A 24,066-nucleotide genomic window follows, 5' to 3' on the forward strand; every position below is an offset into this window, starting at 1 on the left:
ATTGGAAGGTGAGTATTTCTCCAGCTACCGCATGCTCAAGAACCAATTGCTTGGCAATCTCTTTGACCCTGAAAAAAGAAATGACTTCCTTTTTCACATAATGTACCTTATGGTAAAATGTCACGTGAATTGTTTTGAATTTTTGCGAGTGAATTGGTCACGTGTTTCTTGCACCGAAAAATCTTACGGGGAAATGTATTTGAGCAGAAAGGTTTAAGCTTAACAGTTTTACTTTTTAAAAAAAGTGCTGTTTTTTTTAAAATACCAGTAATAACATTATTTGAACCGCTTTGTCAATGTGCGTCTTGTTGGTAGCATGCTGGATGTTTGACCATACTTCAACGTGCTGTTCAGTGCGGGTTGGCGAAATAGGGGGCCCAGGATCGGTTTCCCACACAACTGTGCCGCTGATTCTTCACCGTGGTCAGGGATTGAACCCAAGTGGCTGGGGTCACAGTGCGGTGCTAACCCACTGCGCCACCACGCCGCTAATTATTCTTGTGGAAGTAAAATATGAACCAGGTGAGATCATCGCACGTGTAAGAAACATGCGTAGACGTTTCATGTTTAAAGACTTTACTGAATTAACGGCTACAGTAGCAACACAGCAAAAATAAAACAAGTTTGTTCAATGCCTTACAGACTCAGTAATAACTAAAGAAAGCAAAGATAATTCTGTAAACAAGCATTCAAACTAAAAAAAGATAGAATTGTATTCTGAAATGTTGAGTACATTGCTAACGTCACGCATTAGAGTTACGATACCCATTTACAGCAAACTGCACTTCCTTTCGAATGAAATTACTTTCGGCTTTAAAATATTTCACAAATACACAAGTCTTGTGTTCCATGATTAATCAGATCCATAAATGACAAGAAACCCCCATCGTAACGTTTATTAGCGTAGAGATCCCGATAAAATTAAGGCACAAAAGATACATTTTCTACATAACGCTAAAAAAACACATTTAGTGGCAAATAATGTCTAGACAATGTGAGATGAGGAGAGACTCAAATACTCTGCTGCATATCAACTTGCAGCGTCTTTTTAAGCCGTGGAAAATGTCACTTTCAGAACTGAAATATTTTTTATGAGTACAATTAAAATACTAACGAAACATTTTTTATATTATTTAGGGGTAAAACATGTTTAAATAATCACTAGCCAACGCTTTGTGAAATACTTGAGTAATTACCAATGTCATCACTAAATTAGGGAAAATACAATTTAAAAATATATATTTATGTACATGCTTCCCAATACAATCTTAAACACATTCTATTCTGGAATACATTGACATCGGTATTTTCAGAATGCATTATTAATACAACTCGGGGTTCATGTCGGTCAGTAGACCTCAATGCTGACCACCAGGCATCTGTTGGCAGCGTTCTGTGTTGATGTCGACGCTGGTGATCTAAACGAGGGCGACGGGAGCGACATTGGGAATGTCTTGAGACGCTGCCAACGAATACATCACAATCTGAATATTTATGTATACCTGGAGAAATCCGATGAGCTATAAAGCGCTGTTGTTCACAGATGTCCAGTTTAACGTCTCACTTGTAGGTACCGTCTAAGGTGGCACCTCTGCGGCAGTTCCAATTTCGTCGTGGCCAATAACAGCTAATAATGCGATTTAACCGTGAGACCGTGAATGGGTTATGACATAATGAACTCGTATTAAGTCACATGAACAAACGCAGCTAAGGAGCGGTCGAGTCCCAACTCTACCGCTCCTTAGCTGCGTCAGCGTCTTCATCGTCGCCGGTCACGACTCAATGGGGCATTGCCGAACAGATGTGCTCCACAGGTTGGCGATTCGATAGCCACCGCAGGTTCCAATGCCACTTTTGGCTTTTCGTCTGCCAAAATGCAACCGAGCCGGCACCGTCGAAAAATCCCCGGATCAAAAATTCACGTCTCGGTTGTCAGCGATTTTGTAAAAAAAAAAAGGTATTCTCAAGTGCAGCGAGTTGATGGTCGAAACACCGGTCGTCAGTGACTGCACAACAACAACAAAATAAACACCCAACCGAATAACGTTTAGTTTCTACACTTTATTTCTTCCGAATTCCAGCTCTTGAGAATAAAAGAATGGTGGTTTGACTGTCGTGTGACAGTCCTAGAACGTTTCATCTAACCTACTTGCACAAGTGATACGAAAGAAAATAATTTGGGAAAAGTCTCGTATCAAAATCTTGTCGGCAGCTGTTGTCCGACACGCACGGAGCGCACTGCTTTGTGAGATTCAAGTTCTATTCTTCATCCTCGTGGCATTTTTACCGACAGCATGGTTATTTTTAATTGAAAAAATAAACGACTAAATGGAAACAAGACCATCAACCGCCTTGAGGCAGAAGCATGTTTGTAATTAATTAACTTGAGGTGTATTTAATTAGCAGCGAGGAACATTTAGGGGTGAGTCCAGTGAGTCGGTTGCAGTCCTGTCAATAAGGAATTTGAGTGCTATTCTCTTATAAATGTAATTTTTTTAAATCACTCCCAATTTTCTCCCCATGCAAAAAAAAATGTTAAACTCGTGGCCAGACAACCCAAGCAGGGCCCTCTTGATCGAGTTTCGAGACTCAAGTGAGGTTCTTCCAGAACCCATCAGATGTGTTTTATGTTGTTCGGCATTATGTCTGACGTTTCGTGGCACGTGCTGTGAGCTTCAGATACCGAAGAAGAACAATGCTCACTTCCCGAAGAAGCTCGCAGCCCAGCACGTCAGGCATCATGCCAAACAAACACGTGGTACGACCTGAAAACACGTAACTCAAGCTGTACAGCACAACCGTAACAATGAAACGGTATTATTTGTGGGTTATCACGTTTCAATAAACGTATATGCTTTGTCCTCCTTGACAAGGCGTTGGACAGATCTCTGCCCGCCACCAATTAAATGAAGAAGAATCCATTACATCTCTAAAACAATCGATTGTGCCCCCTTGCATTTGTGAACACGCCAGCTACAACGCAAACACGTAACGTATGCAGCACCGCAGGACGTGCAACATGTTACGCGATGTGGAGAGAGCACAGCATTGCAGAGGTGTGGACTCGAGTCATGTGACTTGGACTCGAGTCAGACTCGAGTCATGAATTTGATGACTTGCGACTCGACTTGGACTTGCATAACAATGACTTTGTCCCACCTATGAGATGTGGACTCGAGTCATGTGACTTGGACTCGAGTCAGACTCGAGTCATGAATTTGATGACTTGCGACTCGACTTGGACTTGCATAACAATGACTTTGTCCCACCTATGAGATGTGGACTCGAGTCATGTGACTTGGACTCGAGTCAGACTCGAGTCATGAATTTGATGACTTGCGACTCGACTTGGACTTGCATAACAATGACTTTGTCCCACCTCTGCAGCATTGCACCAGGACGTTTCGTGTCAACCTGCTCTGGTGCAATGCTTCCACGATCGTTTCAAAGCGACGCGTTACGTAGTGTCATTTGATCTTGATTTGAAGCTTTCGTGACTGCAGGAATTCATACTCTACGTGACTTTACCGAAAGAAGTATAGTGTAATTGTTTTTTCATTCCAATTCTCGTCGTAAAATATTCCACAAGTCTTAAAAGTAATTCGACACCTTTCGTGTATATATATTAAGCACGGATCATAACCAAAAAGAAAGGTGAGCGTTTTAGCCGAAACTATATTTTTGTACATCACAACATACTTCATTATACGCAGCATCAACCATCACCATATTAATACAGTACAGTTTAAGAAAACACGCGTGACAAATATACAAGATTATTCATAGAACTGGAGTATTAATGACAATTTAAACTATAACAAACCAATCGTCACCATAATCATTATCGTCCTCACCTAATGCCATTTAGAACCAAGGCATATTTGTCATTACATACTGGACAGAATTACTTGGTCTTGACTTGAAGCTTTCGTGACTGCAGGAATCAATACTCTCTGGTTCTTTCGGTAAAGTCACGTGGGTAGAAAAAATAACAGAAGAGAACACGACGTTTCGGTCGCAACACAAGCGTCCGTCTTCAGGTGAGAACATTATCTGCTGTTGTGGCTTCATATAGGCACGGGGGGGAGAGGGAGGAGTTTTGTCGAGTCGTGGCTGCAGAAATTCACTCCTGCAGATAATTTTCTCACGGACGCTTGTGTTGCGACCGAAAGGTCGTTTTTTTCTTTTGTTATTTTTTTTCTATCTACGTGACTTTACCGAAAGAAGCAGAGAGTATATAATTACTTGGTATAAATGCCCACGTATGGGTGAGAAAAAAACTCACTTCATGTGACCGTGCTAATTACTCCAATGTATTCAGCAGCTACAGATGCAGCGGTAATGCAGTGATGTAGTGATGTATGATGAACTTATTTCGCACTGTGCGTAGTTAACCCTGCTAATCGGAGGTGATGAGTATGCCGGTTTCCCTTTGAACCCAGTGAAATGAGCTTGACTCCCGGCCATGGTTAACATCAACGGCGAGTTATAGCTGAACCAATCCGGCACTCCCACGCCATTCCTTCACCCCCCTTCTCCAACCCGCACAGAGGACCAGCTCGATGAAGTATTGTCAACCCACCCACATGGCCAACAGCACATGCGATGGTATGCAGCAGTGGATGGACTGGGAGTGTGTATTACTATTGGCATTATTATGCAGCGAGTATCAGCATTATGCTGCTCAAATAACAGAGGCCTGGTTGCCCAATTGTGGGGCAAAAATGAACGGTGTTTAAGTATGCTTAAGAGCATAGAATTGGCTACGAGCTCGTTTAACCATTTGTCAATTTCCAAAATCAGGTATCCCTCAATTTACGAAAGGGATGCGTTCATCAAAAAAACACGGGTAAAACGAAACATTCGAAATCGGAATGGCTTCACCCATTAATTTAATACTAAGAATTATGGGTGTGTTTCGGACAGTCATCCCACCTCTAATCCTAACCTAAATGTATAATACACCTACATCACTTTTCACAATATTTTTTTTTTTACAATAATGAACACATAAATAATTCAAATTAATGAATAATTTAAAATAATTAACCTCTAAAGGGACCTTTCGCCAAAAGATCTGCACGTTGGAATGACGGGCAAGGCGAGATGTGGTGGCGTCACCGTTGCACTGCTGCAGGGACACCGTGACGCTGTCGCGGCTCGATGACGTGAAGCCTCCGGGGTGACTCTCCTTTGATGATCTTGTGGCGAGTGGCCGGAGTGAAATTTCGTGAACGCAGAAATTCGATTTCGATCATCGAAAAGTGTCCACAGTTTGGCAATTGCGTCCACGCGAAATGTCGGAAAACCGAACGTTCATAAAACGGAAATCCAAACACCCATGTGATACAGTCAAAACACACTGACAAGAATGTGCTACATAAGATTTATGCAGCCTAGACCTATACGGGGTATGTAATGGGCAGCTTAATAATACCGTCAAATTGCATTGTACCGCATGTTAAGAAGGTAGTACATTCTACCCCAATTATTAGTGTTGGAAAATATCCACTCATAGCTGGGACGATTAGTCGCTTGATCGACTTCAGATTGTAATTGACTTACTTTTTTGTGGTCGCTAACTTCGGGTCTTTTAAAAATGGCGGCCTTCCGAAGGCAGGAAAACCCCCCAACACAAGCCACGCCCATTGCGACGCTGATGATGCCGAGCGCCCCGCACACATCGTGAAAATGCAAAGTCGTTTGCTCGCAATAATCTTACAAAAGACAACGTGACAAAATGCACATGCTCAGAGGAATGTCTCAATTTACATGTCTACACTGCACACACTTGAAGTTATACTCTTTTTTTGGGGGGGGGGGATAGCAGGACATCGTGTCACTGTTTTAAAAGGGTGTTGCCAATTTCACTCCGAGCTCTCCGATATGGTATCAGGAATTGCCGCTTCTTGATAAACGTTCTGCTCCCAGCACGTCGGACACCGTGCTGGACACGGCACGATACAAACCCAATACACATCGGAGAGCTCTACAGCACAAGCGCGAAAACCTACACAGTAGAATTTCACCATATTTACACTGTCATTAAGCTAGGTACGCTAATACTAAAAACATATATGCATTTATCCAGTCAATTCCATCAAGCCACACGATAACGTCATAATAATGTTTCCTGTGGCTAAAAAGAGATTTTTTTTTACATTCCAGAAACAGAGGTGACTGATGGTGCCAACTGCTTCACTGTAGATACATCATATCACAAGTAGCAGTAGTATAACAACCACATTGTACCAAGAATACGGAAACAACCATTTGTTGAAGATGGCAATACTGTAATTTTTTTTTGCTCCTCGTAAAACAAAGCGATAGCTAAAAGCCATGGCAACACTCTTCGGGGTTTCTACCACGGAGGAAAAAAAAACCCACCTGGTTCACAAAGAAAACTAAAATGTAACGACGCGATTTGGTTTTTTTTGCATAACACTGTCACAACCGCTCCGGCAGAGACCCGGCGCTTTGAGAGGGCGACGCGAACGGACACACGCGGAAGGAGCGCGCTACGGATTCGACGACGTCCCGCAGGGTTGTGTGTGACAGAAACAGCGCCACGTCGGCGCAGCGCCCGTTGTGCTTCTCTTTATGTGCGACGCGAAGGACGAACGCACGGCCCCTTCAGCAGAGTGCACTCCGGGGACGTGCGGTCAGGGGAGGCAGGGGAGGCAGAGCCTCACCTGTCATACTCCAATGAGAATGGCTGTTACGAAAAAAAAAGAATAATCAAATAAAATAAATATTAAGATTTTTCTGCTGATCTGTGTTATAAATGTCATTTATGTACGATTCCAATCATTTTTATAGTCAAAATCGCCCAAATTTGCGGAGCTCCGCTGCAAATACAGGAAGAGACGAGAGGTGAGGCAGCGACGGGCTCAGCCTCCCCTCTGATTGCGCAACCCCTCAGGAACTGGATGGAGCGCGGGAAATAAGCGCGTGCCTGTTACAACCTCAGTATGTCACCAACAGTGGCGGCTCCTGCAAAATCTCTCAGGGGGGGCAAATGTCTGGATGATTGATAAGGATAAGGTCCACCCATGCAATGGATAAATTAACAGCTTAAGCATGTAAAGGCAACTTCACTTCTTTAATATTAATGAAAAATAAAGTGACTCTTACAATACATCTTGTTTGTTTCTATACTCACTATTAATACAATCCACTCAAGTTTCTTTTATTAAAGATTCCACTAGGTGGCGACAAATTATATTGTTGGATGAAACGTGCTTACGTATGATGACGTAAGCACGTTAGTGCGGGCCCTCCCGGAAGCCATAGAGAATGCATTGCAGCGCCCCCCGTTCGAAAAAAAAACATCTTTGAATGTAAGTCTATGGGGCCACTCGGGGCGATTCTCAGCCGGAGTGAAATCGCCCAAAAAGAGGCGGTACTCCACAGAACGTGACGTGACGCTGATTGGACTATATCCAGAGGCACAGTGACGGCTAGCGTGACTCTGTGGTTGAATGACATTGGTGGTGCGTCGCCCAATCGCCCTAATGAAGAAACCGCCCCTGGTCACCAATGTAATGTTTGTAGACACCTTCGTTTCATGTCCTCGCCTTCCATACTCCAGGTAACTTATTTCACGTATATGTATAAAGATACTTAGGCTCGCTGGTCTCGTCATGAAACTGCAATGAAAAAGCACCAGGGGAGGCAGCTATCACATCTGCCTCACTGAGAAAAACGTGTTTAACACGCCCCCCTCAGTGAGGACACGCCCCTCCGTGAGGCCACGCCCCCCTTAGTGTGTGAATCTGGCTCTGACACGAGCCAGTGCATCCCCAGCCATTGACCTCACCGCACGTCACTGCTGTGTACACCCCCCCTGCCCCCCCTAACGCGGCGACGTTACGCCATGGGCAAAAGCTTTGTCGCCTGCGCCCACGTTTCGTTTTGTCTTTTCTTCTTTCCTACTGCGAGTACTTGTGCTGGGCCCGTTTTGAACACGAACCGACTACAATCGTGAGTTGCCATTGTGTGTGTCTGGGGGGGGGGGAGTGCTGGGGGAGAGGGGATGGGGGAAGACAGACTCCATCCGAACGCCGTTCATGAAACATTGCATTACACAAGCGAGCAATGAGAACGATCGCGACTGATCGGGCGCGGGGCAGAAACTTCTTGGAGCAACGCGCACTTCACAAAAACAGCGACGAAGGCTGGGGAACGACGCGAAGAGTAGGAAAGAGTGTTTGGTAGCGTTCTTCACAATCCTTTCTTCCTCCAGAGCAATACACCAGTCTTTTTTTATTTGGGGGGTGGGGGTGGGGATTCAAATCTGTAAATAAAAGGAAACGGGGATTTTTTTAATGCCTAGGCTAGCGAGGGTCTTTTGGCAAACATTACACGACAGCGTTCGATCAGTAACGAATCAATCCTTTGACGACATTATTTGAATTTTATTTTATTTTTTACAGCCCTTTGTCATTCCACTGCTGGATGAAGGCGTCACCAAGCTGTGTTGGTCAGTGCAGGCTGGAAAGGGGGTCCCCAGAATCGGTTCAAACATCGCTCACCATTGACGTTAGCCTTGCCCGGGAATCGAACTTCGCTTGTTGTTTGGACCGGCTGCTAGCAATACGAATCTCACGGCAAATGGGACTGTGCTCAAACAAAGCGTCTATTCATAGATTACGATCGCGTCTTAAGTTCGTCTGTTGGATCACACGTGTAAGTGACCTCATTCCACTACGCTCGCCACATTGTGAAACATTAATCAAATGTTCGGTCAAATCAGCAGCCTCATTTGCAAGCTTTTGTGATGTCATCTCGCCACGTCGTGCGTCCGTGCGCCATGCGACGTCACGTCGTTTTGTGACTCGAAGCCGACGTTGTTATCGCCGATTAATACCGCACTTCTGAGAACAAGCACATTTCAAGGCGTTAGAGGATCGGTGCTTGTGCATTCTTGTTCTCTCCTCGCTTTTATCCAGATGAGGTGCCTTCAGATTTGCTGTAAATGCACATGGATGACGTCTATTGTGAAACGAGCACATTGAAAGGCCCTGAATTACTGTACTACGATACCTATTGTCTCTCGTCACCATCCTGGACTATTATTTTAAGAACATGTTGCTCATTACTGTCCGATGTTATATCTGATAAGTTAAAATCGATGGCTGCCGTGACATTTTTGCATTCATTCTTTATCGCCTCATCTGAAATCAACCGTCTTTCAATAATTAAAATAGCCAATGAAGAAAACCTCCTTGGGCCAATCGTTAAAATAAATGTAAAAAATAAATGACTATATAACTATGCAAATATTTTGATTAGCTCACAAATGTGTACATCGGAAATAAATATGTAATTTTCAGAATTAACTGCTAATGATCTTTTTCCATTGAAAATGAATAACAAGACCTTTGCCACGCCACTTAAATTGCCTCCATTAATATTTATGCTAAGGAAAGGATGACATGAGATTAAAGAAAATACACAGGTTAAATACGTAATTTCAAACCGTATAAAAAGTAAGCGGGCTTGGGTAGGACTTGTCGCTGGAGAGGATGACAGCCGTAGGTCAAGAATAGTCGAATTAGAAGTTCGTTTCCCGAGTGAAGCCCATGGAGCTAACAAGCTCTTTCGCAATGGAAACTCATCTTGCCTTCAGGAATGAATTGATGAATGAACACAAGGTCTGCTCCTGATCCTATTCCCCATCCTCCCCCCAACTCCACTTACCCCTCCCTCCTTCTCCCCCCTCCTTATCCCTTCCCTTCACAGAGTTACAGCCAAGGAATACAACAATGTCTGAGAGGAAAATCAACTGAGGAGTTGGTTGCCGGGTGGATTATTACCTTGCCGGAGCGTGGCAGCAGCTTGGGAGAGGATCGTCCAGCAGTGGATTGGCCATGGCCGAAGATGATGATTATGATGATGGCATACAGTTAAACAAATATTCGTTAAGTGTGAGTAACTTAAGAAATGTGGAAATGGAATAATTATCTACACCACTCATGTCACAAATCAACCATGAAATCACAGAATCTCCGTTCAACCTTTTCAGGGCACAGCAGCAAGTGCTGTTAGTAAACACCTATAATGGAGTTTTTTTTTGGGTTAGATCGTGTAAATATATAAATGTGTCGTTAAAACCCGCCACCATCCGACACAGCCAACTAGTAAGGGTTGTCACGTAAACAGAACGTGGCCAATTCGTCACTAGTACAGCACAACGGTGTGTTGGGGAGCCAAGCCACAACATTTACAATCTTGAGTACGACATTTCGCCAGTAATTATCAGTCTGTCGCCTGATGAAGCTAGTTGTAATTACTTACTAGTTGGCTGTGTCGGTGGTGGCGGGTTTAACGTCACATTTACATATTTACGCAATCTAACCCAAAACACCTATATTATCGATGATATTGGTCGCGAAAGCCTACGTGTTAAACTAGTAAGCACCTATCAAAGGTAGTATGGCGCACGAGGGGGCAGGTGGCAAGCACCATGCCTGGTCACCTTTGTATCCCCAGTACTGATTTTTATACACCACAGCAAATACTAATTTAATGCTGAGTCGACCTAGGGGAGGCTCAAGACCGGTTCAGATATATATGTTTTTCTGCGAGTGGGAATCGAACTCGGGGGTCGCCATGTTCATAGCGCGGTGTTCTAACGGGCATTGTCGTGGTTCACGCACTGCTCTACGAACCCGACGACCCGAGTTCCATTCCTTGCTCGGGGTCAACACGAGTTCCGATTAATTTTCTGAACCGGTCCTGGGCCTCAAATGAGTACCTGGTGCGGTGTGTAAACGTTGCCACTGGGAAGACAAAGGCGGCCGGGCGTAGTATTGGCCATCCACCCCGTCGTGTGCCGAGCCGGCCTTCATAGGCGCGACTCGCTAACAGCGGGGAGGATCTTTGTCTTGTCTTTCTGCAAAGACCCCACCTGGCAGAACAAACGATCTGGCCGCATCAGAAGAGGCCGCAGTCCTTGAGGTTGTTCTTGATGATGACGTCGGTGACGGCGTCGAAGACGAACTGCACGTTCTTGGTGTCGGTGGCGCAGGTGAAGTGTGAGTAGATCTCCTTGGTGTCCTTCCTCTTGTTCAGATCCTCAAACTGACACTGGATGTACGCCGCCGCCTCCTCGTACGTGTTGGAGCCTGGGGGGGGGGGGTGGGGGGTAGCCACAGCGAAGGAAAGATAGACGGGGAGTGGGGGGGGGGACCCAGCGATCACTGGCGTTAGGCTCGCCCACGCCACCCCGAGCCCCTCCGTGTGGGCGGCCCTAGTCAGGGGAGGGGGATTCAAGTTTTTATTTCGTTTAGCCAGGTCACAGCTCGAGTGACCAAGATGAGTCTCATTTGCGAGAGTGACCCGGCTCGCCAAAATGACAAAAAGGGAAACAATTTACCAAAGCAAGTACGGCGATGAAGCTAATTAAGAAATCGGAGAAAAAAAATAACCGTCGAATATTCCACGAACTTAAATCGATGTTAAATAATGGTCACAGTAGGGTTATGTTCGCTCGCATAGGTGTGACACCGCAAGGGACAGATGTTCCATTTCTGCAGACACTAAGAACTTTCACCGGGATATCATCATCATCATCGTCATCACCGTCAGCCACGATCAATCCACTGCTGGATGAAGGCCACCCCAAGCCGCCGCCAGCTCTCGCAGTCCTGCGATTCGACAATCCACCTGACACCCACCCACCGGCTGATTTCGGTGCTCTGTCTCCTCGGTAGGCGTCCTCCTCTCGGACCCGTCCCATCCATTGGCTGCCATGCTGTCTTTATTCTTGACCATTGGTCAAGAATGTACGTATGTTGAACTTATTTCGCATCATACATAGCCAAAAGTGTCCAGCCCAAGCCATCATTCACTAGATTCAGCCAGTGTTTGTCAATGTCAAAGGCCAAATCAAATAAATGTGTTAATTACCAGCAGCTGAAGTGTAAAAAAACACAATCATTCCCAGATTTACATAAAATAGAAACGGTAGTGAATCCAAAAGAGCTCTCGCTGGGTTGAATGAAGGACAGTGAATTAAATAGCAGGCAATATGGCATGAAGGAAATGCTACAAAAAATTGTGCACATTTTTGAAGTTAATTAATTTGATGGAATGCTTAATGCTTCTGAGCGGAACATACATGTGTAGTGACATAGAATTAGCTATGTAGCAGCATAGCGCTGGCTGCTGGCGGGGAAGGGGATCTGCAGCTTACAGCAGCCCTGACAGCAGCAGGCCACGTGATAGACCAGAGGGGGATCGAGGGAAACGGTCACGGAAGGGACACACCAGGAACCCGCAGGTAGGTTCTAGAAAGGAGGCGTGGCTGGGGACGGAGCCAGGCCACGCTGATGGTATAAGAGGGGCCCCGAGAGGGGACCTCGGGGCTGTCGTTTGGAGTGGGATCCCCATCATGCTGATGGAGTCTTTACAGTCGTCTCCATCTTCACCATCTCGGCATCGCCAGTCAAGCAGTCTACCCACTGTCCTGACTGGGAACCGTAGTCGACTATAGACGTATTATTTGGAAGTGTAAACCCGTTGGTGCGTGTTAATAAACAGAGTGCCTCCAACTCTTAGTGTCTCCGTTTCAGTGACTACACATGCAAAGAGGTATGGTACCATCTATTTGTTACATTTTGTAAACAAATTACACTGCTAATAGGCGGAGGGGGGGGGAGCGGTGATATCTTGGTGAGCGCATTGGGCTATGATCCCAGTTATCTGAGCAATATTCCCGGTCAATGGTGAGTGGCATCCTGCACTCCTCCAGCAACCCACACTGACCAGTGTGCCGAAGAACGGTCAAGCAACCCACATGACTGGTACGGCACTAGGAGAGGCCTTCATCCAGCAGCGCATTGGGAAAGTTCCATGAATAATGACATACGATCAACTAATACCCTGATAACAATGGAGCCGCTGGTCGTCTCGGCCTGCCAGATTTACCGGTGTACTCGGCGAAGCAGATGGACAGGGGACTCTTGTTGATCTTCTCCTCGAAGAGGTCCTTCTTGTTGAGGAACAGGATGATGGACGTCTCCGTGAACCACTTGTTGTTGCAGATGCTGTCGAAGAGCTTCATGCTCTCGTGCATGCGGTTCTGCAAGGGCGAACAACAATGGGCACATGAGCTCGCTGCGGTGCGCCAAGCATCGATTCGTCAGCCTAATGAGGTGCCTTGTCAGCACCAGCAGCAGCTGGTTCGATGTGCGGCCGGCTCGTTTACATCTTGTCAGGTTAATTAAAGTTAAGTGCACGCCAAATTGGGTTTTGGGTAAAGAAGTAGTATTCCCTAATGCGAGTGTTGGAGGTAATTTTATGGGGTTTTGCCGGCAGATGATCACTTAACATATCATATCTTGCAAGGTGCCTTAGGCACCACGTTTAATTATACGCCGTCTCTTGGTAAATTCATCAACCACAACCCGAACCTACAACACCCGGTTTTCCTGCGCGGTCCGTCATCCGAGTAGTAGGAAGGATGAACCCTGCATAGCTTCCGAGGCCCAACGTCGGTAGTGACGCGAGCTCTCAACTCACCGTCTCCTCGTCCTCCGCCAGCACCAGGTCGTACGCGCTGAGCGCCACGCAGAAGATGATGGCAGTGACGCCCTCGAAGCAGTGGATCCACTTCTTCCGCTCAGACCTCTGCCCTCCCACGTCGAACATCCTGGGCAGAGCCATCCGTTCAGCTCACATCGCCACCCAGACCCTTCCGCCAGCAATGGGCATGAGCGAGCAATTGCGGGGCTGCACCTTTTACCTTTTACGGGGCTACTCTAGCAATAGGCACACAGGTATGATCGTGTGGTGTTCAGTGCTAAATATGCTCGAGAGGGCCTCCCTAGAGCTTCAACGAGTGGAGACCCTTCCGCCAGCAATGGGCGCGAGCGAGCAATTGCAGGGCTGCACCTTTTACCATTTGCGGGGCCTACCATGGCGATGGGCCTGCGGCTACGACCTGGAGGCGCCGCTCACTTGAAGTGGAGGTCCTTGAAGGTGAAGTGAGTCTCCACGATGCCCGTGGTCTTGACGCGCGTGCGCAGAACGTCCTGCTGCGTGGGGATGTAGCTGAGGTTCGATATTCTCTCCAGGTCGTTCAGGTAGCTGCAAAAGCCGCACGAGCCAAACACACGCGCGAGCGGGGGGATTACAGCGGTAGCGTCGGTTATCGTGCGACGCGACGACGACCCGGTGGGCACGAGGAACTGGAGGGCGACGACGGGAGTCCACTTTAACATCGTTCGAGTATGGAACACAAGAATAGGTGTTTTACCCTTCCTGGCAATGAAACAACGAGGTGTTGAGATGTTCAAACACCAAGTAGATGACCCTTTATGCAAGGGATTAAGTCCGCATTAACCACACGTACTTGTGGCAAAAGATGCAAACAAACACTCTCTGATAATAATATACGCATTGTCTTTGCAACCGATTGGCCTACACCAGAGACAGCCTTCTTTATGTCATTGTTTCACCAGTGTCAGACCAAAGAACCCCAAAGACAATGCAAATGTAGGGAGTCATTCAGAGACACTATTTAGGAGGCAACAACGTTTATTCTACACTTTACGCAACACCGTAAAGTGACACTATTTAGGAGGCATGGAACCACAATACACCTATTTCTCTTGCATACGGGATAACTATAATCGGGTCAGAGCAGCCAACGGGCTGCCTGACCCACGATGTCGGAGACGTAGACATTGCACTTGGGTTCCACTTCACCTGCAGACAGCCCGGATCTGTGATCGGGGCTCCCTTTTATCTCTCTTGGCGTGGCCTGACTCCACCCTCAGCCGCGCCCTACGTCCAGAATATTCCCGACGGTTCCAGGCTACACTGCACCTGTTCCCTCTCTGGCTCCGCCCTTAACCACGCCCCCTTCGGGAACTCTCCAGACATTCTCAGCTACTCCCCCCCGTGCCCCCTCGTTCACGTTTGGCCCACATTACTCACCCCGCCCATCACGTGATTCGTCCTCACATGGCCCGTACCACCAGTCGCCACTCTCCCAGCGTTCCGCTCTGTGGTGATTCCCTGTGGCGCTGGTGGAGGCTGCAATCCCCTACTCTGTCGGTAGGACTCATCAGACCTCCTCCTGCTAGCACCCAGTACCATGCCCATAGTGGCCCACTGAGCGGTACTGCACGTTGTGTTAGCCTCTGCGCTTATTTCAACGCCACTTGGTGCGATGCGCCGTCGTGATCCATTTAACATCACTACACGAGTATCAGAGCAATTATATATATGGGACCTTTTTTGGCAGCATTAAACTAAGACAAATAACACTGGCCAACAAAAAAAATACATTTTTTTCTGGCCTGGACTTTTTGCAGCTGTTTTAGACTAATTTCAGGGTGCTGATTCCAAATCTGATCTCAGATTTGCTCTTTCACATCTCATTTGATGCTATCGGCATACCAAATTTTCATTGATTTTACCCGAAATTAACTCTGTCACTTATGATTGCAAGTTGTTGCGAGTCAGTGACTGCTTTAGTGTTAAAATATGGGGCTGTATTTTTAGGATAGTGTGTTTATATCATTTTATGTAGATATCCACATTTATTTAATATTGTTCTTCTGCAGTTTTTATTGAAAATTCAATATTTGATATCTCAAAAACCTGATGTGATAGACAAAACTGATGCCACATTTGGAATCAGCACCCCAAAATTGCCTTAAAACCATTGGAATACCTTATGCCAGAAAAAGTGTGTTGACCAGTGTAATCATACTGTGGGTTTCGATGTAAAGCTTTCGTGACTGCAGGGATTCATCTTCTTGGTTCTTTCGGTAAAGTCACGTAGAAGGGAAATAATACAATAATAAAAATAAAACATAATAAAATAATTCTCACGACGTTTCAGCCACAACGCAAGCAGCCGTCCTCAGGTGAAGAACAGGACTGTCGGAAAGACAGCGTCTGAATGAAACACCACCAGGCTTGGAGCGTATATTTAAGCTGGGTTGGAGGGGGAAGAGCGCCTTGACGAAAGAATTTGCATATCAAGAGGAAATTTAGCATATTTATGGAAACCCAGCTTAAATATACGCTCCAAGCCTGGTGGTGTTTCATTCAGACGCTGTCTTTCCGACAGACCTGTTCTTCACCTGAGGACGGCTGCTTGCGTTGTGGCTGAAACGTGAGAATTATTTTATTATGTTTATTTGTATTATTTTATTATTTCCCTTCTACATGACTTTACCGAAAGAACCAAGAAGATGAATAGTGTGGGTGTAAAGACCATACACGCTACGCGCCGTTGACTTCGCAAGTTCCAAGTTAAACAATATCGTGCTGGCGTCATGTTCCAAACTTGCCACATAAAAAAAGAATAACCCGCAAATTACTCATTTGGGAAACATATAGCAATCATCGGCACCTATTGGGAAGTTACTGCAGACTGTTGTCTGCAAAGCATAGCCGGGTGGCGCTATAAGAATGGTGCAAATGCCAACTGTACGACTCACTTGATCCTATAAGACGTTAAGTTGGGGCACGACTACAAATTGGCAAGGCGCCCTGCAACCAAACCAGTGCCTGTTTGTAGACAACAGAGCGCAGAGCCAGGGTACAAACTCTGAAGGCTCCGGGTGAATTTCCTCCTCCGCCATCCCCCTGATACAGTTCAGATCGATAAATGTCTCATGTTTCTTTGAGGAATGAATAGTAAACTTTACGGTGCTCGGGCTGTTAAGTCAAATAAAAACGCGCGGCGCCCCATATGGTGCAATTTGTAAATGGTTTACGTGACTAGAATTTAAACTTTGCCACCCCCGTGTTGCGAAAGCCGCGCGAACGGCAAGGGCTCCGCATTGCATGAAGATTTCGGAGAACTTTCAAATGTCACACGCTATCATTGCTGCCCGGAGTCGATGTAAGAGCTCTCCTCCGATGCATCCTTGGGTTGCACCATGTGCTGTCATTTCGCGTGATGTGGCTAGATGTTAACTACCTCGCCTGCTACGCAGGTGGTCGTGTGTTCGATCCCAACCTTGATGCCTATTTAGATTTGGAGTTTGCGTGTTGCATGGATTTTTCTCCAGGTTCTCCGGTTTTTCCCTCCAAATGTAGAAACTTGCGTTTCGAGCATTTGGCTGCTATACATTTCCACGCGATAAGCCACTTCGTTGAGCTATCATTTCTGGCCAGGTTGCTTTTGAAACAGAGCTATCTAGGCTTCGTGGGCGACAACCCACGCGGTGGTGGATCGAGCCAAAGCAATGGGCATCACTGTGACCCTCCCCACTGAGTGTAAATTCTCGAATGACTTTCTCTGCGTGTTGTCTGTTGCATCTTTGAAACCCACAAGCGAGCCTGGCTGGTCACGAGCGGAATGGTAACGCACAGCATTGTATGTGAGGGAGGACGGCAGGGATTTATTTTCCGGAGCTCAGCCCAGGACAGCCCCGGCTATAATCAAGCGCGAGCTTCAGCGCACTAACTTAAATGAATTCCGAGGGCGGTTTGAACCACCGCTGATGTAATACAAAGCACCAAATGTGCGGTTTTACCTCATTTGCAATCGTTGGTGCTAATCGCCTTCGGGGTGAAATGGAAGTTCGTTTTCTGCAAATTATTTTTTGGAAGAGAAGAAATTCCAGTTTTGAACTGCATACAAAATTATTTTGTTTGATGCAGTATATTGCTGAGTCAATTTGGTTGTTCAAATAAAGAACAAACATGAATGGAATCCACTTAAATTAAGAACATCGGTAAGCCGCGCCATAAAATCTGCATGAAACTATTTTAATTTGTATTTACAGCTCTGTTTTTTTAATCAACTGCTGGATGGTCTCCCCATGCCGAGTTAGTCATGGAGCTTAATTGAACCATACTTCACCGCACTAGCCATTGCGGCTGGAAGGGCGGAGGTTGAGGACTAGTTTACATCTCACTCGCCGCGGCTGAGCATCGAACTCGGGGGTGGGGGGGGGCTTTTTAGGGGCAGTGCGCTGCTCCACCCTCAAAACACGTACGACAGCATCGCATTCCTCCCCCAGAGCCCCAAAAACAAAAAAACCGTGAATAATCATTTGCCATGCAGTGATGTAATGAAGCCACAAGATGGCGGTGGTATTGCAATCCAGTATCACTCTCACCCACAGTCTTGGCTGGCACAGTCGAAGAAGGGAGAGAACAACCCACGAGGCACAGACAAGCGGGAAGCCGGCAGTCGGCCAGTGAGCCAGCACCAACGATTGCCCAAGCTCTGCGGTCCTCTGTGTATCAAGGTGTTCTTGGCCAATTAATGAATGCTTACGTGTGGGAGGAGACCAGAGAAATCCCACGCGTGTGAGGGGGCAACACTCTATCCCGTACAGATGGAACAGGTGGAGTGCACAATTTTCTGTCTCGACGCCTACGGGAAGGGAGTTTCGCAACATCTGTGCGGTGATCCACCAATGCTCGCTGCCTGCAGAGTGTTGGATAACAGGCCACGTGCATAGCTACCATCCCACACAATTAACAAAAGCCAGTAGTGTTGCTGGCTCATTGGAGGCCCTGAGCAATAATCATTCGGGGGGGGGGGGGGGGGGCGCTTTTTTTTCTTATATATAAAAGTCTTCGCACGCTCGCGCTTGCGGGGGATTTGGCTCTCGGACGGTGGGCTCAACGTAGAAAAAAATTTCACAGGCGGCATGCCCTGAGCCCCGCGGTGGGAATAGGCTATTCCGTTTTCCCATCCGTAAACTTTAAAGTAGTTTAATTAACGCATTTGTGCCGTTTCTATTATTAATTATTTACTTATTGCGTGCCGTCGACCGTACCAAGTGACGCCAATTGCGTGGGGGGGGGCGGACCCTGCCGAGTCATGTGCGTTCGCTTGAGCTCACGGGGACATTTTATTTTACGCGTTTAAATGGAATGGATATACACATCACGCTGTCGATTTCTCTTCACAGTGTGATGTCATCTTCTCCCCCCCCCACCCCAATGCGTGCAGTTACTGATATAAAGTCCTTATATATTAATTTAATATTATTAAAGCGATTACAATATTATTCTGGCGAGGGCGGGGGGATGGTAGGGAGGGTAGCGGCCCAGCCTGCAGCCTGTGAACGTCTCACCTCCTCCGGCCTGCCAATTTAGGCGAGGCCGCGGGCTCTGCACGGGACGAGGCGTTACCATGTCAATGTAAAGTACAATTTTATTCAATATTTCGCTAAGAACTCAGGTTTATTGTTTACTATTATTAAACAAATACGTTTACAAATATTACAATGCTAATGTTTGTGTGCACATAACAACTCTGCTTCATTCTTTACTATTATGAAACTAATAAGTTGCCTAATACTCTATTACTATTATAATGTTCGTGTGCAGAAACTACATGCGTGTGCCTAAAGTCGATGTCTGTGTGTGTGAGTCCATATGTGTTTGTGTGCATGTAAGTCGATGGGTTTCTATGTGTGTGGGTCCATGTCTGTGTGTAAGACCATTTGTGTGTCTGTCTTTTTCAAACGGACAACGCCCCGTGTGTGTGTACGTACAAGTGTTTGGGTGTGTGTGTCAGTCCATTTGTGTGCGTATCTGTCGCTGTGTGTGCCTTAGTCCACATGTGTGTGTTAGTCCATACGTGTGTGTTTCACTCGATGTGTGTAAGTCAATGCGTGTGTGTGAGTCGATGTGTGTGCATGGCTCCATCTGAGTGTGTAAGTCAATGTGCGTTTGTGTGTCTATGTGTGTCAGTCGATGTGTGTGTGTTAATCCATGTGTGTGTATCTAAAGTAGATGTCTGTGTGTCACAGTCCATATGTCTATGTGTGTAGGGCAATGTGTGTGTCGGTCTATGTATGTGTGTGTAAGTCCATGTGTTTGTGTGTGTCAGTCGATATGTCTGTGTGTGTCAGTCCATGGCTGTCTGTGTTAGTCGCTTTGTGTGCATGGCTCCATGTCAGTCAGTGTAAGTCCATTTCTTTGCATGTCTGTAGGTCCATGTGTGTATATCAGTGAATGTATGTGCTTTATTGACCTGCTCAAGGCCTATAATACCATCAGTAGGCCTGGCCTCTGGGTTGTTCTTCGTGCTTTCCGAGTCCCTCGCCCTTTGCTCACGATCCTTAAGGACCTTCATGATGGTAAGCGACCCCGCGTCAAACTACGTGGCTGTCAGTCAGAGCCATTCCCTCTACACCTTGGGGTGTGACAGGGATATCCTCTGCCTCACACATTATTTAACATATCTTTTGACCACGTAGTTCGTGAAGCCTTCAATGGCTGTACTGGAGGAATTACCATATGGTACAGATACAATGGGAGGCTGATCGATGCCCGGGTGCGGTCAAGGGATGGCTCCCTATTGCTCAACCATGTTATGTATGCCGATGCTTTGGTGATTGCTGCTCACTGCTACTGAACCTGGAGCTTGCCACTAAGAGGTGGGGCCTTACCATCAGCCCCACCAAAACTAAGCACCTGCCTGGGTATTTTGTACCATCGAACAATCCACCCCCACAACTCACAATTGGTGATGCGGCAGTTGTGGAGAGATTGCCGAGATTCCCATACCTGCCCAGTGTGCTAATCACCGGCTCCGGTTTAACAGCAGAGGTCTCACTCCAAATCAGTCGAGCGCCATTATCTTTTCATCGGCTGCGTTACGCTGTGTGGAAGATACCTGGTCTCTTGCTCCGCATAAAGCACCAGGTCTTCTCGGCCACGGTAATTCCCTCCCTTCTCTACGCTTGCGAAACGTGCACCCCCCTAATGGAACATCTTCGCCGGTTAGAAACATTTAGGCTGGCCTGCTAACGATCCATCCTGGGTTTAACCATATATGTATGTGTGTGCGTCTAAGTTGATGTGTTTCTATGTGTGTGGGTCAGTCTGTGTGTAAGTCCATGTGTGTATCTTCCTTTTTTGCCCGAGCAACGCCGGGTACTTACCGCTAGTACCTTATAAAATCCTCGTGAGGTGACAAAAGAGATGTGGACAAGAGCTAGAGATGTCGTGAGATGAATGAAAGAGCAAACATATATACATGGAGTTAGATGTGGGAATAAGAATGAGAAGGTATCTTCCATTTACGTCAATTTCGGTGGTCATGTTTATTTGAATTTGAGCTGATAATTGACGCACTATTTTCCTCCCGATTCCAGGGCCCCCTTGAGGCCCCTGGGGCCCTGCACTTTTGCTTGCTTTGCTTATGCCTGGCGCCGCCGCTGCCAAAAGCGTAATCTAATTCACTATGAGTATGAATCTAATTCACGCCAGAGCCTTTGAAAACCTCATTATTTTGCGACAGTGCACCTCGAATGAACCCGTAATGAAAATCTCTTTTTTTTGGCTTGAATAAGAAGTTACGAGCAATTAATTTGGCGGTTGCGCAACATCGAGACGGGGTTTGCAGTCTGACGAATATAAAATGGCATTTCATCGCAGGGGTTGCCGGCCGCGTTGTGTCATTGTGTGGAAAACCCGAGGTCAAACCTGCCAAAGTAGCTTGCGTCAGAACGAGCCGACGTTATTATGGCGGTCCTATCTGGCGGGGGTGGGTGGGGGGCGGGGTGAATAAACAACGAGGATGCTGCCCACGATGGTGTAACGGTTATAGCACCGCTGGACTTGCAATCCTGAGATGGCCGGGTTGGACCCCATCTCCGTGGCGCGGCAGTGGTAACGACGCCACCCCCCCCTCAACGCCGCCACTGTCCACAGTCGCTCACGTGTGGCGGGGGTTGCGTATGGGGCCGTCCATAAATGACGTCACGGGATTTTTTTACGATTTTTGACCCCCCCCCCCCCTTCGTCACACGACGTCACAAAAAGTCAGACCCCCCCCCTAAAATATGACGTCACAAAGCTCTGCCCACCCCCCCACAAAAAAATAAAACATGCTTCGAATCGCTTTAAACTATTGTCATTGGAGTGCGTATTTAATGTGGCGCTGCACTCTGATGTTGTAGGAGAAAACATTTATTACAAAGTGTTTTTAATTAAGTTGAACGTCACAAATGTCTGACCCCCCCCCCCACCCCCTAGGTGCGTGACGTCATTTATGGACGGCCCCTATGGCTGTTCCCGCCTCCTGCAAGACGTCTGGCCAGCGTGGAGGAGTAGGCCAATGTGTACCCTCTCTGTAGAAGGGCTGCTCTCGAGCTCACTCTAGCGGAGGCTCGTTCTGCCAGCAGTGGCGTGAACGAGCAATTGCAGGGCTGCACCTTTAACCTTTCGCGTGATGAATCCGTTATCACTTTATTATTTATTGGGGTGAACGAGACCTTGCGGTTCGTTCAAAATGCCGTGTTGTTCCCGCCCGCGATTGTGTCCATGCTGAGGAATCGTTTGTGCTATCGAGCGAAAACACCCGCTGTTACAAATAATAATCGTAATTGTTGCCTCGTCCGTCTCCGGCAGAGCCTCGTGATGTTTCCATTGTGAATGTTTAGACAATTCCGTACTGGACGGATAGCAGCAACTTCAACGTCCAAAACAAACGGTCATTCATCATCCATCCGCTGCATCTTCACGGTCTCACGATGCCGCGCTCAATCCTCCCTCGTTGTACGCGAGCTGATTTAATCGCTCCATCTCCCGCAATGTCGTCACCGTTCCAGTCTCGTCCTTCGACCGTCAACCCTTCTCGCTGTCACGCGCAAACTTCGGTCGCCCTCGCAGCAGCGGCTTTTGGCTAAGCCATCGAACATCGCGCGCTTTCAGATGCGCTTCTGCGACCGTCTGGAATGCCCTTCCTTTATTAGGAAGCAGCTGGGAGCTATGCATTTTTTAATAATCTACATTCAAAAAACTAATTTCTTTAGAACTGCTTCTTGTGTTTAGTTTGTTGTCGTTCCCCCACAGTTGGCTACGGACGGTGCGAAGTAGTTCAACACACACGCATACATCGCTGACGTGTGTTTTGTTGCTTGATCCGAGTGTTCCTCCTCCTGCCTCTCAGAATGTGCCACCTCTCCATGACACTTCGCACACTCTTTACGCTGATCAGATTTTGTTCCTTTTGTCTTGCTCGGTGTGCCGATGTTTCTCCCCCCCGCCCCCCACCACCACCCCCGTACATCATTTAGCTGGCTGTATGCACAGATTGAAAACTCCCTCGTCTTGAGGCACGTCTGAATACTCTTCTTTTTCATCGTCAAATTCACGGGCAGAATAGAACCAAAAAAAAAACCAGTCCAATACGAAGTGGAACGAACGAAGGTCCTCTGGACACTGCTGGTTATGAGCGTCGTTTGACCGTACTTCCCGGCGCTGGTCAGTGCGGGTTGGTGTGAGGATGGAAAGGGGGCAAGGCCAGTTCACGCATCACTCGTCGCTGAGAATAACAATCGGCGGTAGCGTCCACTACATCCAAATAGCTGTTGTACCTCCTGAGCATCGTTCATTCAGTGCGAGATGAACGTATTTCACTGGCGTGAGAATCGGTCCTGTTTCAAATAGCGAACATTGCATTGGTGTCAAGCCTGCTGCTGCTACTAAGCAACGCAAACACAACACCCCTCCCCCACACCCCCCCCATGCCCCACCACACTCCGGTCTCGCACCACCGCCGCTGGTCAGTCTCGCACCGCCCGCTGACCACTCGCACGCAACACTGCCCCATCTCCAACCCAGAGGAAAGGGCTGCTACACCCACGCGCAGAGCCTCATTCGGACGTCTCGCGAGGCCAGCGGATTGCGGGTTTGTTTCTGGCTCGCCGGGAGAGCACCAGTGGGGGGAGAAAAAGAAAGGACAAATAAACAACCCGTACCGTGAGGTGCCCCTGCGCTGGCACATGCAGCCGACGTGCCAGCAGGAAAAGGGGCAATTGTATGTGTGCCGCTGCGGTCCGATGGTCACTCACTAGGCGGCCGAGTCGTTGAGCTGGTACTCGCGAGAGCGGCGGAAGCAGGCCTGCACGCCGCTGTCGGACCACAGCCGCTTGATGACCTCCGAGAGGTCGGGGGTCATGACGCCCTCCTCGGCCACTCCGGCCAGCACGAACAGTTGCCGCGCGTCCTCCTGCACACCAGCGTTCATTCCATTCCGTGAGATCTCAGTCACGAGGCATTTTGTTCTGGTATTTTTATTTTATTTTACTCAATTATTATGAGCAGATGAGAATCTGTAGG

The 24,066-nt window shown here is 47.2% G+C and overlaps 1 protein-coding gene across 1 annotated transcript in view; it reads right to left on the minus strand.

Annotated features, from left to right (window-relative positions):
• Positions 1-559: 559 nt before the first annotated feature.
• Positions 560-24,066, minus strand: part of LOC144732901 (guanine nucleotide-binding protein G(i) subunit alpha-1) — a 72,851-nt gene continuing 49,344 nt past the window's right edge. Inside the window, exons 4-9 of the mRNA XM_078614564.1 lie at positions 23,799-23,956; positions 13,966-14,094; positions 13,528-13,657; positions 12,934-13,087; positions 10,913-11,129; positions 560-8,296 (exon numbers count right to left, since the gene is read on the minus strand). Of these exons, the coding sequence (XP_078470690.1) occupies positions 10,939-11,129; positions 12,934-13,087; positions 13,528-13,657; positions 13,966-14,094; positions 23,799-23,956 (762 nt within the window). The 3' untranslated portion in view covers positions 560-8,296; positions 10,913-10,938. The remainder of the gene's footprint in view (positions 8,297-10,912; positions 11,130-12,933; positions 13,088-13,527; positions 13,658-13,965; positions 14,095-23,798; positions 23,957-24,066) is intronic.

This window comes from Lampetra planeri, chromosome 44 (genome assembly GCF_965212315.1).
Source record: "Lampetra planeri chromosome 44, kcLamPlan1.2.h2, whole genome shotgun sequence".
Classification (NCBI taxonomy): Eukaryota; Metazoa; Chordata; class Hyperoartia; order Petromyzontiformes; family Petromyzontidae; genus Lampetra; species Lampetra planeri.